Source organism: Phaethon aethereus (genome assembly GCF_964289735.1).
Source record: "Phaethon aethereus genome assembly, chromosome: 1".
In the NCBI taxonomy this organism is placed as follows: domain Eukaryota; kingdom Metazoa; phylum Chordata; class Aves; order Phaethontiformes; family Phaethontidae; genus Phaethon; species Phaethon aethereus.
In genome coordinates, this window is record NC_138575.1 from 220,576,885 (window position 1) to 220,591,375 (window position 14,491).

Sequence of the window (14,491 nt, forward strand, 5' to 3'; positions counted from 1 at the left end):
AAAATTCCTTACATTAAGGTAACAACAGTATGGGTCCAAGAGGTGAACAGTTTCCCGGGGGGAAAAAAGCAGATATAGATAGAGGTGACCTGTGATCCCATTATAGGGCTGCCTTCTGTACAGTCTAAACATCACATATTGTTTCCCCCCTATAATTTGGAAGTAAGCCATAGATGATCTTCAGAAGAAAGCTTCTTGCAACTGATCATCGATCAGGCCAGTGAGAATTAGCAACATGAGCAGACCAAACTTTTTAGCTTACAACTGGCAAGCACTGGTGGCAGAGATGCAACCGGCTGATGAGCGTTTTCCCTGTGGCTGGTGTACAGTCAAACCGCTTGGGAACGAGCTGCTGAAATAGTTCACAATCAGCCAAGTCACAGAAGCGCTAAGCAGCTACACATAGGACTTAGTACTCACCTACCACACTGGAATCGACATCGGGTTTTGTTCACTTTTCTCCCTTCATTTGTCTTTATCACAATAAAGTAGTAGGGGACGTTTTTGTCATTTTCCAAAATGGTTCTAGCCATTATTTCTGAGGGATCCTCCTCTCCTCCATCCAAAACCAAAACTAATTATACCTATGGTTTATTTATGTCCTGGTTAGCCATGTAGACAGGAGAATACTTCAGTCTATGGACGTGAACCTAACTGAATGCCTGAACCACTGACTGACTGGAAATAATTTGTTTAAAAAAAAATTATGGGTTCTTTTTCTTCCTTACAACTCCCTAATCACTCACTACAAACCATGCATCAGTATAGCTGTTTGTACAACAGCACATGCAGTTCAAGCTTGCAGGTCTTCAAACACTACCTCACAGTCCATTAAAAGCTTCAGTCTCTCTAATGTTGGAATTGATAGTAAAAGCTTATCAATTTCAGCATGAAGGAAAAGTTTGAAGTGCTGGAGGCACTGGTTCTGGAGTCCATGAAGATGTGCTTTCCCGTCTCTAGACAACCACACATAGCATCTGTTTTGTTCAGCAATTAGAACAGTAACATTCAACAGATCATTTGACTGCAGCATGACTGGCTCTCTAAGTTAAGATTGCATTTTTTTTTGTCCAAGCCCTTCCACCTAGGATATAAGAGTCTGAAAGGTTTGGCTCCCCCACACCCCATTGTTTTAAGCTGCTTATGATGACAAGCCTGAGAAGTTTGGTTTGAGCATTTAGAAATCAGTAAGTTACCATGACACACCTGGCTTTCTTGCATCGAGCAACTAGCAGAGATAATGCTGAAGAATCTCTCTTTTAAAAAGTAATTATTTCACATTTTCAGTTGTCTTAGACTCACTCTTCCAGCAAAATAAAACACCATCCTGGCACAATTACTTAGGGATACAAATTGGAATGTTATGCTTAACCAGATGCATTTCTTTACAGCCATATCCTCCATTTCTCCCACTTAACATGTGGAATACAACGGCAAAAGGCTTTCTTAGGCCAGGTCATCCTGTCACCGACGAACAAGTCAAAGGATAGGTTACTCAGTCTGACACAAGTGTGGTCACACTGGCAAAAGGTTTTGGACATGACTTTTCACTCCTGCAAATGCACCCATAGCAGGAGCTTTGTTTCCTAATCAATGTGCATTTCACTGGCACAATTAAATCTAGACTAAACCCAAATTACATCTTCAACACTTCAGTCCTTAAAAAGTCACTTCAGTCATTAAAAGCATTCACGTTAAGGACACATTTGAGAATTTGGTATTTTAGAGAGATTTATAGACACAACTCAGACCATCTTACTCTCATCCTTACAGTCAAAAAATGAAGCACTGGGTGTTCTAGAGAAAATTGCCTATTAAAAGAATCACGGAGTTGACTTCTATGCTGGCAGGTAGCAAACAGTCGCCCTGCATTACGTAGCACCATACCCAGATCAGCCAGACTTTTGCACTATAGAAGTGGTACAATGGACTGGAATGACTTTTCCATTCTTTTTCATGACTCTGCAGTAAAATATCTCCAGGGTGATTAGCCCCTTCAAGGTGAGGTACCTTGCAATTCAGTAACATACTTTTAAGCTCAGATAATACAGTGAAAGAGGATGATTTGTTATCAGTGTATCAGACTAGTTTGTGAGCTTCTTGATTCGACTGTAAGCACTGACACAGCATACAGATACCTCAGCACATGGTCCTGCTATTTGCAGAGCACACAGCAAAACAATTCCTCAGACTTTGTCACAGACTTACACTTGCTACAATTAAACATTTCTTCAGCACCCATACAAGCATCCTACGTAACTTAAACTAAATATTTACTCGAGTGGAACATCCTATAATTGATGATTCAGTTTCTGCTCCTAGAAAACAGACTGTGTTTTGGTCTCACTTTCACAAATGAAGTCCAATGACTAATAACTAAGGCTTCTGCCTGCAGCAGTCGCTTGGTTCTTGCACAAGCCTGGGAAAGAATCAAACCAAAAATTCAGCAGGCAGAAGGCCATACTTGGTCTCCTGAACAATCCACTGCTCCCTGTAAAGTTCATCTAAAGCAGTGCTTATGTTTATGTTCCTTAACATAGAACAGGCCCACATTTTAGAATAAGTACTTGCTCTCAAATTAGGGTCAATACTTGCACAGCTCCAGTGGCCAAGAGCCATTTTCATTCCCTCCATTTGCCCCTAAGTGAATGTCTGGTAAATCATGTTTATCCAAGGAGCAGTTATATCTTCATTGCAAGTTGACACCTATTGCTTTTTCTCTAGCAACTCTTCATTTTCACACCTGGAAGCACGTAGCTCAAGTAGCTCAGGTCACATGTCTACTTCTTAGGAACATCGACTGCACCGAAGCAATGAACCAAAACTTCAAGTTCAGACTCACATCTTACAGTATTTCTAAAGAAAAGCATGCTTGTTCTAAGGAATTGTTCCCCCCCTCCACCACCACTGCTTAAGCTGACTAGATCCATACAATAAGTCACTGCATTCAAGAGGGGAAAGGGCACAGCCTTAGTTTGACTGCTAAACCCTCAGGCAGAGCCTAGACTTCCTCACTTAACCTTGCTCCTAATGCTCTCCAAAATTAAAACGTGGGACAGTTGCCCAGTAAACCAAAAGCCAACTATCAACAAACAGGAAAAACAGAGTTAGCTGAAGGAAGGATGTGATGGGGAAGGAACATTTCATCCCTTGTTGGAATACACCGTATGTTCTACCCATGCTTGCCCCCCACCCTGTTAAAAGACACAGCAGGAGAGGAGAGGGCACCCCAGCTGCTCCTGCCCCATCAAGTACCCAAACTTAAAATCAGTTTATTTGGGTGTTATCTGTGCTGCAACTCCCAGCTTTAGTTTGCACCCAGCATCTCCGTGGGCACCGAAGCAGCCTCTCAGGGAGAGGGACGGCCCGCTTGACTCTCCTGTACAGGCAGGAGACGGGCACAGACTCCTGCCCCCACGCAAACGGGCCCTCAACCTCTCATCTTCCTACCAGCCCAAGAGAAGGGTGCTAAAACCCCCTTGCGTCAGGGATCCTCCTTCCATCAACTCAGAGACTCTACCTCAGACATCCCCGTACCTCGGGGAACCCCCTCCTTACACCTCCAGGGACATCCCCACACCCCTGGGCACCCCACACCGGGCAGCCTCCCCCCCGTCACCTCAGGGCGCCCTACAACTCAGAAAAGGCTCCCCATTCACTGCAGAGCACCCCATACCGGGTACCCCCTCCTTCATCTCAGGGCACCCCACACCTGCTACCCCCTCTTCACCTCAGGGCACCCCAGACCTCAGGAAGGACTCCCCCTTCACTGCAAGGCACCCCCCCTAGCTGAGAGCCACCTCCCCCCCGAGGCCCACCGTACCTGCTGGGAGGGCAGCTCCACATGCAAGGCCCGGGTGGCGGAGCCCGGAGGTAATGCGGCGGGGCCAGCGGCCGAGCTCATCCTCACGGCAGGGCAACGGCCGGACAACGGCTGCAGCGCCTGCGCATGAGTCCCGCGGGCCGCTCCCCACCCGCTACCACCGGGCACCCAGGGGTTAATGGCGGCAACAGCACCGACCCGGGCCGCTCGCTACGGAGCCATATTACCGCAGTGCTGCGGGGCGGGCGGCGGGGGGCGGGAGGGAAGGAGCATCCCGCCCGCTCATTGGCCCGTGCTCCACCGAGGTGGGAGCCCGGGTGCGTCCTGAGATGCTACTAGCTGAAAGGAACGCCAATCAACACTCCTCTCCGCGGCCTCTGTCAAACCGTTGGAACGGGAGCCGGCGCCGATTGGGGCGCCCACTTCCGGAAGGTGGGACGGCGCCTGAAGGATCGGCTACTAACTGGAGGAAAGCGGTTTTGATTGACATAGCTCGTCCTCCGTCACGTGTGAAGGGGGAAAGCTGTTTTTATCACGTGGTGGAACGAAAATATTTTGCTGGGGGGGGGCGCGGGGGCGGGGGGCGCTGTCGCCATGGCAACGGGGAGCGGCCTGGCCCCGCCACGGCCCGGGCCCTGCTGGGGCTCCTCGAGAGAGAACTCTCCCTCGGCTGGACCCTCATGCCCCACAGTAGGCAAGCCTGCCCCACACCAGACCAACCTGCCCCACAACAGGCCGACCTGCCCCACAACAGGCCGACCTGCCCCACAGCAGACCAGCCTGCCTCACATCATCCCAACGAACTCAACATCACGCCAACCTACCCAACATCAGGCCAAGCCACCCCACATCACGCCGACCCTTCCCGCATCACACCAACCCACCCCACACCACACCAACTCACCCCACATGGTGCCAACCCACCCCACATCAGGCCAACCCTGATGCCAATACATGCTGAGGTCCAACATCCCCCCAGCACCCACCTCCATCCCACCCCACCCAGGCAACATCCACTCTGGCCAGAAGGACCATCCCCACCCGGGGCCGTATCATCCCCACGTACCGCGCAGCACCGGGATCGGCAGTCCTGTCCCCATGCCCCGCTGGGGCTGTCCGTCCCCATGGCACCCTGCAGCGCCTGCCCGGCATAGGCAGCCACGCTGGAGACGCTTGTCCCCATCGCACTGCCTGGGACCGGCACGGGCTGTGCCGAAATGCCTGTCCCCGCAGCGCCGGGAACGCCCGTCCTGCCGCCCCGGCAGCAGCACTGGGAATGCCTGTCCCCGACGCATGCCGTGGCACTGGAAATGCCTGTTCCCATCGGGCCGGGCAGCTCTGGAAGGGTTGAGCATGGTGTGCAGTGCTGGAAAGCCCTGTGCTCCTCTCCTCCTCCAGTCCACCTGTCTTCTCCTCTCCTCCTCTCTTCCTGTCCTCAGCCCCATGCAGCTCCCACACCATGGAGACCTTCCCCGCTGGAAGCCCACCAAGTCTTCGTTCACCTGCAGTACTGATGGTTTTGCAATATTCATGCTGTGTTGACGCGCGTTGTGTCTGCGTTGTCCTCAGCATGCATTTTGGTCTTGGGTGTTCAATGGTGAACTCATTAAAAATAAAAAAGAAAAGAGGAAGAATAGTGAAAAGCGGAGTGGAAAGTCAAGTCTTCTGGAGTTCAACGGCCATCTTTGCAGAAGTCATCCTCTTCCATCCTCAGCCTCCCTTGCAGCCACTTGCCATGGCCTACTCCCCAGAGTACTTCCTAAGAGTGGAAAACGGAGCTGCCAAACTCTCCCCCTTGTTTCACCACAGAGTGACACATCGGTTTGGACTTTTTTACCGAATTCTGTGATTCTACATGTGGGTGCCAAATAAATTCGACACCTCGAGCTTAAGTTTCGGGCATCATGAGCCTGGAGTTGTGCTTGAGCTCTGGATGTTGCTGTCTCTGACTAGGAGTTATCTCAACATAGTGAAGATCTTCCGAGAACCAGTGCATCTCCATTTCTTTTTCTCATGAAAAAAAAACCCTACTATTTCAGTGTTTTCCATAGAAAAGTGTGCTATTTTCAAGCATGCAGACTCCTGAGCTATGTTGTGGAGATCAGGAGGATCAAACATAGTAATTTTGGACTTGTTGTATCAGTTTGATTCACCTCCCGGCTTCTGGTTCATTACAATGTGTGTGCTGCTTCTTTTTGAACTTTCCGTCTTCACCTCGGAGGATCGAAACTTGCTTTTGAAGATTAAATTTTTTTGCCCAAGGTGTGAAAAATGCATTTGGAATGACAAAAATGATCATAAGACCAAGAGATTTGGGAAAGCTTTATGAATTTGAAAATCTTTAGGTATGCTTCCTCTAGTGAGCAAAATTAATTCTATCTCAGACTTATATATAAAATCAGAGAGCATCACAGTTGTAAGAATAGTTATTCCTGAGATAAATCACTAAAAACAGTTTATGGAAACAGCATGAAGATGCCACTACTTGTTTGCTGAAAATATCAAAAGATGTTTTAAAAAAATCAATCCTCAGATGATACATGACTATTCTGTGAACAACTTATGCTGATTTGGTGAATTTAAAGTCCATATGACACTACCGTAGCAGGATTTTCCTATTTTTCTTCATTTCCACAGGAGTAGATGACTATCTCAAAACTTTCTTAAAATACTGACGTTTAAGAGAGTCAAATGAATTACTTAACATAGCTGCTCACATGCCGTATATAAGGAGATTACATTTAATTTACTGCTTAATGTACACTGAGAGATCTACACCACAATTCAGGGACTAAAAACCAAAATTTTCCCCAGAGGAATATTCAAATACAACACCAAATACCATGTTAATTTATTATATAATTTTATAGCAGTGGAACTGATACAGCTCCAAAGAAGTCCCTGCAGATTTCCAGCTCCTGCTAGCTAATTATGGCCTAAATTTTAGGCTTATCTTTGCTTTTTGCTATCTTAGCATGAGAAGGAACTGTTTGCAAGAGCATTATAAAAAGGGGACTTTCTAGGAAACCTGGTAACGTTTCAGTTTTACTTTTGATTTTGGTGAGCTTTGAGAGGTTAAGTCCACCCCTTGCATAGTTCACCATAGTGACCATTCAACACGATGAGAGTCATTTAATAACCCTGATTGTGCCTGAATACAAACAAAATAATCATCCCTTTTGGGCTTGAAATAATGAGTTAATTAGTAAGGATTGGTGGATTATTTTAACCAGCATATTTGCAAGCTGCAGCCGGGGAGGACTGTGGCTTCTTTTATCTCTGGTTTATGAACAGTCACTAGGAGTAGTAACGCTGGAGCAGCACTGCCGATCTCAGCTGCATACGTGGCATTACGTAGGACCCTATGTAATTTACTGTCGTCCTAGGAAATTGCCATTTGAATTTTTTAACCACATAAAAAGGCCGGCGTTATCTGTCTGCATCGTTTTGAAGATCACAGCATGACCTTTATTATGTCTCCATGGATGATGCTTCAGCTGATTACCACAAAAGATGAAATTCCTGTGGCTGCAGCAAGTGCACAGATGCACGCAACGCTCCCACCTCCAGGACCTGCCCATCTGCCCGAGCCAAATGCTGTGGTTGACAGTCTAGAGGGACGGGATGCCATCCAGAGGGACCTGGGCAAGCTCAAGGAATGGGCCCAGGTGAACCTCATGAGGTTCAACAAGGCCAAGGGCAGGGTCCTGCACCTGGGTCAGGGCAACCCTCAGTATCAGCACAGGCTGGGGGTGAAGGGATGGAGAGCAGCCCCATGGAGAAGGACTTGGGGGTCCCGGTGGGTGAAAAGCTGGACAGGAGCTGGCAATGTGTGCTCGCAGCCCAGAAGCCACCCATGTCCTGGGCTGCCCCCAAAGCCGCGTGGCCAGCAGGGCGAGGGAGGGGGTTCTGCCCCTCTGCCCCGCTCTGGGGAGACCCCCCTGCAGTGCTGCGTCCAGCTCTGGAGCCCTCGGCACAGGAGAGACACGGACCTGCTGGAGCGGGGCCAGAGGAGGCCCCAGCAACGCTCCGAGGGCTGGAACAGCTCTGCTGGGAGGACAGGCTGGGAGAGCTGGGGGGGTTCAGCCTGGAGCAGAGAAGGCTCCGGGGAGACCTTAGTGCAGCTGCCAGGGCTGAGAGGGGCTGAGGAGAAAGATGGGAACAGGCTTGTTAGCAGGGCCTGTTGCAACAGTACAACGGGTAACAGTCTTAAAGTAAAAGAAGGGAGATTCAGACTAGATCTAAGGAAGAAATTTTTGACACTGACGTTGGTGAAACCCTGGCCCAGGTTGCCCAGAGAGGTGGTCAATGCCCCATCCCTGGAAACATCCCAGGTCAGGTTGGATGGGGCTCTGAGCACCCTGCTCTAGTTGGGGATGTCCCTGCTCATGGCAGGGGAGATGGATTAGATGACCATTAAAGGTCCCTTCCAACTCAAACTATTCCATGATTCTATTATCCTCGGTTTTCATCAAATGACTCCAACAGGCAAACAGGAAAAAAAGAGTTTCAAAAACATCATCTGATTATTGAGCAAGTCCTGTGTTCACATGTGGTCTAAACTCACACTAGCAGCTCCTGACTTTGAACTTACAGAAAGACAGAAGCAGTTTCTTCTGGACATTTTCTGTGGAAAGCAAAGACAGAAATTATTTTAAATTATTATGAACAGAACTTCAAAATGCAATTTTAACCAAATAGGGTAAACAGTCTTGCAGAATAAAGTATATTTTTGAAAACCTTCTGGAGAAAACTGGATGAAATACCACTCAGGAATTGTCGGAAATGCTGTTTGAAAACTTAAGTGCCATTTCTTGAAGCACTACTATATCAGCGCTCTTTTTGCTTGGTGATACCGGATTTGAGACACATGGGCTAGTGTCCTTTGAAATGTCTTGTGGTGGAGAGATACTGCCTCCAGGTCATTATGGAGATTATTTAATAGACTATTGCATGCTAGAAGCTTTGGGAAAGTAATCAATGACCTTTCGGCTAAGGGTAGTTCCTACTTCTGCCATAAATCAGGTCAAATATGCTTCTTATTAGGGTATGAGATAGTTGCAAAATCACAAATGAGCAAGCATGCTTCAGTGATGGATGAAAGGATTCCAAGTGCCGAGCAAAATATTCAGAGTTTGCAAGCTATTTAAAGAGGAGGAAAAAGCTTAAGTTTTGCCACTGACTGTCCATTAAATAATGTAATTTGGAGCCAAATGTGTGGTTAAAAGAGCATGTTTAGCTTTGCCTTTGGAGAGCTCAAGCAACAGAGACTAACGTAAGAGACTGGGTTTGCAGGTGCTAAACCCTGGACCCTTTTATGTCCAAGGTATTTCTGAGTGTCTGTATTTCTAGTTGAAGGTAAATATGTTTGCTCTATCCCCAGAGGTTGTTTTAAACTGCTGTAAGACACTTCCAGCTACCTAAGGCTTTCTAGTCATCCCTGTGCAATGTACCAGAGGCTCACAGTGAAAAACACAATAAAGGTCAGATCCTTTTGCTATAAAGGCCCTTGGCTTTGCATTAAAAGCAATATATGTCTATGAGCATCAGCTGAAGAGCCATTAAGATATGAGCTGGTACTATAAAAGTACTGGTCTACATAAATATATTCAGAAAAATGCTGAAAACATGTGCTCAATTTATACCACTTTAAACTCAGAGGGAAGTTTATTAATTTGCAAGTATATTGGCCAACGTTTGCACTTCACCATTGCTGTCAGCTGCATAGTTTCATTAATTGATTTAATTGATTGATCGTGTTTCCTGAGTGTCCCAATATAATCACAGAATCACAGAATCATTAAGGGTGGAAAAGACCTTTAAGATCATCAAGGCCAACCATCAACCCAACACCACCATGCCCACTAAACCATGTCCTGAAGTGCCACATCCACGTGTTTTTTGAACACTTCCAGTGATGCTGACTCCACCACCTCCCTGGGCAGCTGGTTCCAATGCTTGACCACCCATATAAATAAACCCTACCTCAGATAAAGAGACTTCATTGTATTTTTGACACACCATCAAGCTATTCTGCTCATATTATGTGCACAGAGGTGACCTCCGTTCAGTAGAAGCCACCTTTAAGTCAACTTACAACCATTAGAGATAATTTCCATGGAGGACATGGAAGGGGATTCCTGGTGCTTTGGCATGCAAATGATGCTTAGAATATCTATTATTATCCTGCTGCTTAGAAGAGCTATTATTTTCATTTAATTTTTTTTCTCAGACTCAAATATATATTTTAAATGATATGGGGAAAAATATATTTTAAATGAGATAGCGTCATGAGGGAGAACAGCAGCACTGTCTCAGAACAAGCTGATGCCCATATCAATCTTTACAAACCAGCTTTATTCCATACTGACTAGGTTGTACAAGAAATAATTGGTAATTTTTGTAATTTCTTTAGGTACTGAGTGGTTTTTTGCTATGTGTTCAGCACCCGGGCTCTTCCCTCATCAGAGTCTTCAAAATTGCAAAATATGGAGCAACAGTCCATAAAACAAACCTAATTTCTGGGAAAACACTTATTGCTTTAAACCATGTTACTTTAAAACCACATGTGTATTATTTCTTTGAAACCTTCAACAGACTAAAATATTGTGGTTTGGGGGAAAGGGTGTTGTTTGTTTTGCTGGTTTTTCTGGGTAGCTTGAGCAACTTATTGGTAGAGTTATGTCATCTGACCAAAATGGGCTGATCTCAAATCCACTGAAGTCCGTAGATTAAATTTAAGCATCTTTGGTGGGTTTTTGATCAAGTTTATGGTGAGGGTTTGAAAAAAAAAAACCCTCATCAAGTCATGCTGGCTTGGGATGAGGTTCACCAAATGGCCAAGACATCATGATGCAACTCAGTTCAGTGATGAATGCCGCAGCAGTGGTTGTACCATAATGAGTCCTGACACACTTTTTTTTCACCAACCTGTGATGGAGTCAGACAGGTTGCTTGTGAGGAGTAAACCAGATATTTCACCATGTGTAGTCCTCCGAGATTCTTGCCAATTAGTTTAGAAGTTGTTTGACTTCTTTAAAAAAATCCAAACAAAAGTGTATTGTCCAAAAGAGCTAAAGGGTGGTCAATTGGCAGGTGGTTGTAAAAACTGCCTTCAGAAGGATGTTATTACCTCATCATTGTGGCCATAAAGAAAAGCTTTTACCAGGAAAAGGTTTAACAAGTTTAATAAATGTTTAAAGAACCTCACAAAAGCTTCTCAATTTGGAAAAAACATGAGCTGTTTCTTGATGCGTTATGCTTTGAGCGTGGTAAAAAAAGAATTGCTGCCACATGAAGTCATGCTGTGATCTCCCCAGGTTTCACAAGTGAGGCAGAATCAAGCCAAGATAGATTGGGATGAGGATGTTTTAAAAAGCCTCCTGGAAATGGCCTTTGGGATTAAAGCCATGAGCCCGCAGCGTGCTTACTCAGGGACACATCGACATTGAACACAGGAGTTTTCGGCTTTGTGGGGACTACAGATGAGCTTTGAGTGAGGGAGTGCTTGCATCCTGCCTAATCAAGGCTTGGCAAGATGTTGTTTTGCCCTTTGAATTGCTGTTGCAATAGTTGGGAAAATGGTGTTTTGGATCAGATATAAAAACAAAACCCCAAGTCATTAAATGTGCTGTAGAATGGAAGATGATGTACAAATACACCTGATCACTGAACATGCTTCGTAAGTGAACAGAGACAGCTGAACTGATTTATTTAACCATACAGACAATATGAGGGAGGTGATTCGAGACAGCCAGCATGGCTTCACCAAGGGCAAGTCCTGCCTGACAAACCTAGTGGCCTTCTGTGATGGAGTGACCACATCAGTGGACAAGGGAAGAGCTACCGATGTCATCTATCTGGACTTGTGTAAGGCCTTTGACACAGTCCCCCACAACATACTTCTCTCTACATTGCAGAGATACGGATTTGATTCGTGGACTGTTGGGTGGATGAGGAATTGGTTGGATGGTCGCACCCAGAGGGTAGTGGTCAACAGCTCAATGTCCAGGTGGAGATCGGTGATGAGTGGTGTCCCTCAGGGGTCTGTACTGGGACCAGTACTGTTTATTATCTTCATCAATGACATAGACAGGAGGATTGAGGGCACCCTCAGCAAGTTTGCAGATGACACCAAGCTGAGTGGTGCGGTTGACACGCCTGAGGGACAGGATGCCATCCAGAGGGACCTCGGCAAGCTCGAGGAATGGGCCCAGGTGAACCTCATGAGGTTCAACAAGCCAAGGACAGGGTCCTGCACCTGGGTCAAGGCAACCCCCAGTATCAGCACAGGCTGGGGGTGAAGGGATGGAGAGCAGCCCCATGGAGAAGGACTTGGGAGTCCTGGTGGGTGAAAAGCTGGACAGGAGCCAGCAATGTGCACTCGCAGCCCAAGCGGACAACCGTGTCCTGGGCTGCCCCCAAAGCCACGTGGCCAGCAGGGCGAGGGAGGGGATTCTGCCCCTCTGCCCCGCTCTGGGGAGACCCCCCTGCAGTGCTGCGTCCAGCTCCGGAGCCCTCGGCACAGGAGAGACATGGACTTGCTGGAGTGGGGCCAGAGGAGGCCCCAGCAATGCTCTGAGGGCTGGAACAGCTCTGCTGGGAGGACAGGCTGGGAGAGCTGGGGGGGCTCAGCCTGGAGCAGAGAAGGCTCCGGGGAGACCTTCCTGCAGTTGCTGGGGCTGAGAGGGGCTGATAGGAAAGATGGGGACAGGCTTGTTAGCAGGGCCTGTAGTGACAGGACAAGGGGGAATGGTTTTAAACTAAAAGAGGGCAGATTCAGACTGGATAGAAGGAAGACATTTTTGACACTGAGGGTGGTGAAGCACTGGCCCAGGTTGCCCAGAGAGGTGGTCGATGCCCCATCCCTGGCAACATCCCAAGTCAGGCTGGACGGGGCTCTGAGCAACCTGCTGTGGTTGAAGATGTCCCTGTGCACTGCAGGGGAGTTGGACAAGATGGCCTTGAAAGGCTCCTTCCGACCCAAAGATTCTATGATTCTAGGACAATGAACTAAAAGGCACAGAAGCATTAAAAAAAAAAAAAAAAGAGGATTAATCAGCTTGGGATAAGGAATAGTATTTTCCAAGATTTTTTTCCCAGAGTTTTCTGCTGGTTGTAGGAGAAGGCCATATCAGTACTCACTGCTTTGGGCTTATGCCAGATATAAACTACACAGGTCTTAGTTTATGTACTACTGTGTTGATCACTCTGGGGACTGTCCTAGGGGTGTGCTGATAAAAGTGGGCTACCTCTGGAACTCCCTGTTCTAACACACATGCTTTGTCTTCTGTAGATGATGCTTCTTGGACTGTTGACAACATGTCTACATCTTCTGTGTTTTGTTTTGGGTTTTTTTTAATTATAGGGTTTGAAAAAGAAATTAGCAAAACTGTTATAGGATCATACATTGAGCTGATGTGTTAGCCTCTGATAGCTTAAGTGCATGGCACAAAAATAGCTCAAATGCTATTTTCTCTTTGGATTACTATTCTTTAACAGAAGTTTTCAGTGTATCTTAACGTTGAAGGAAGACACGTGATTGCTCTGGAGAAGGAACTGACAACAAGCAACTTCTTTCCTCTGAAAGCAATTCTACAAGTTCAGATCAGCCACTTAAAACACCTTTTACGTCAGAGAAATTAAATCAGTTACAGCTTTCTGCTTGCCCACAAGACACTGGCTCTGCACAGGACCGTCCACAACAAAGCAGCTCGGTGACCTTGTAGCCCATGGGGTCCATCACACCCACCCACCTCAAAGTCCTTGTTACCAGTCGCTCACTCTCACTGGAGACTACATTGAAAGCCCATGTAAATCAACCAGAAGGTGCTTTCTGATATCAGTGGACTGTATATCAAGGCCAAAGGCTGGTGGTTCACCACTGCATAAGCACTGGGTCTGCAAGTTGCTGCAAGGAATATCTTCCAAGCAAGATGCAAAAATCCTAAGCTCCTGTATAGGTATGGTCATGAAATATCCCCTGCCACATTGCCAGAAGACCCTGAAGGAAATTTATCTCCGAATTCTGCTTGAATTGAAGTCCCTCCCTTTACTACATCTGCATTTTCGTCTTGCAGATTTGGTATTTTGATTTCTTCACTTAATATAATGTGTAACAGTTGTGCTTTACACCCCAGAAGTGGTTGCATTTCACCAATGGGCAAAGTAAATCCTTCTGTGGAATATTTATTGAGCTTTTTAAGGCCCTTTGAATGGAAAGCCTCTTCAGGATGATTCGTTAATGAGTATGAAAGCTAAACATACATAAGGAGAAAAAAAAATTAATACGCACATTGGCTGGGAGCCCACTGGCTGTGAAGCCTCCCCAGGATAGCACTTGTACCGAAACCTTGTACTCTCATTGCTTATAAGCACCTCCAGGACAATGTAGTGCCATTACACCAAACCGTCAAGACTTTCTTGATCTTTCACTTATTAGGTACTGTTTGTAGGTCATAACATTTTGACTGACTCTTCACCAATGAAACCTGTACATCCATTTAGAAAGAATTTGTTGGAAGGGACATCCAGGCCCTCTGATGTGAGAAGGAGTGAGAATGGATGGGTACTATGGTTGCTGCTGCTATACAAGATATTTGGATATCTGCCATATACTACCTCCACCAGTCATACAGGACAGCTATATGCTACTTCCTAACCCTCCTG

The 14,491-nt window shown here is 46.5% G+C and overlaps 1 protein-coding gene across 2 annotated transcripts in view; it reads right to left on the reverse strand.

The window, feature by feature from the left end:
* UVRAG (UV radiation resistance associated) overlaps window positions 1–3,904 on the reverse strand; it is a gene marked incomplete at its 5' end in the record, with an annotated part of 104,154 nt that extends 100,250 nt beyond the window's left edge. For both annotated transcript variants that reach the window (XM_082009508.1, XM_082009507.1), the window contains one exon: window positions 3,824–3,904. In XM_082009508.1, coding sequence (XP_081865634.1) covers window positions 3,824–3,904 — 81 coding nt within the window. The remainder of the gene's footprint in view (window positions 1–3,823) is intronic.
* Between the last annotated feature and the right edge of the window lie 10,587 nt (window positions 3,905–14,491).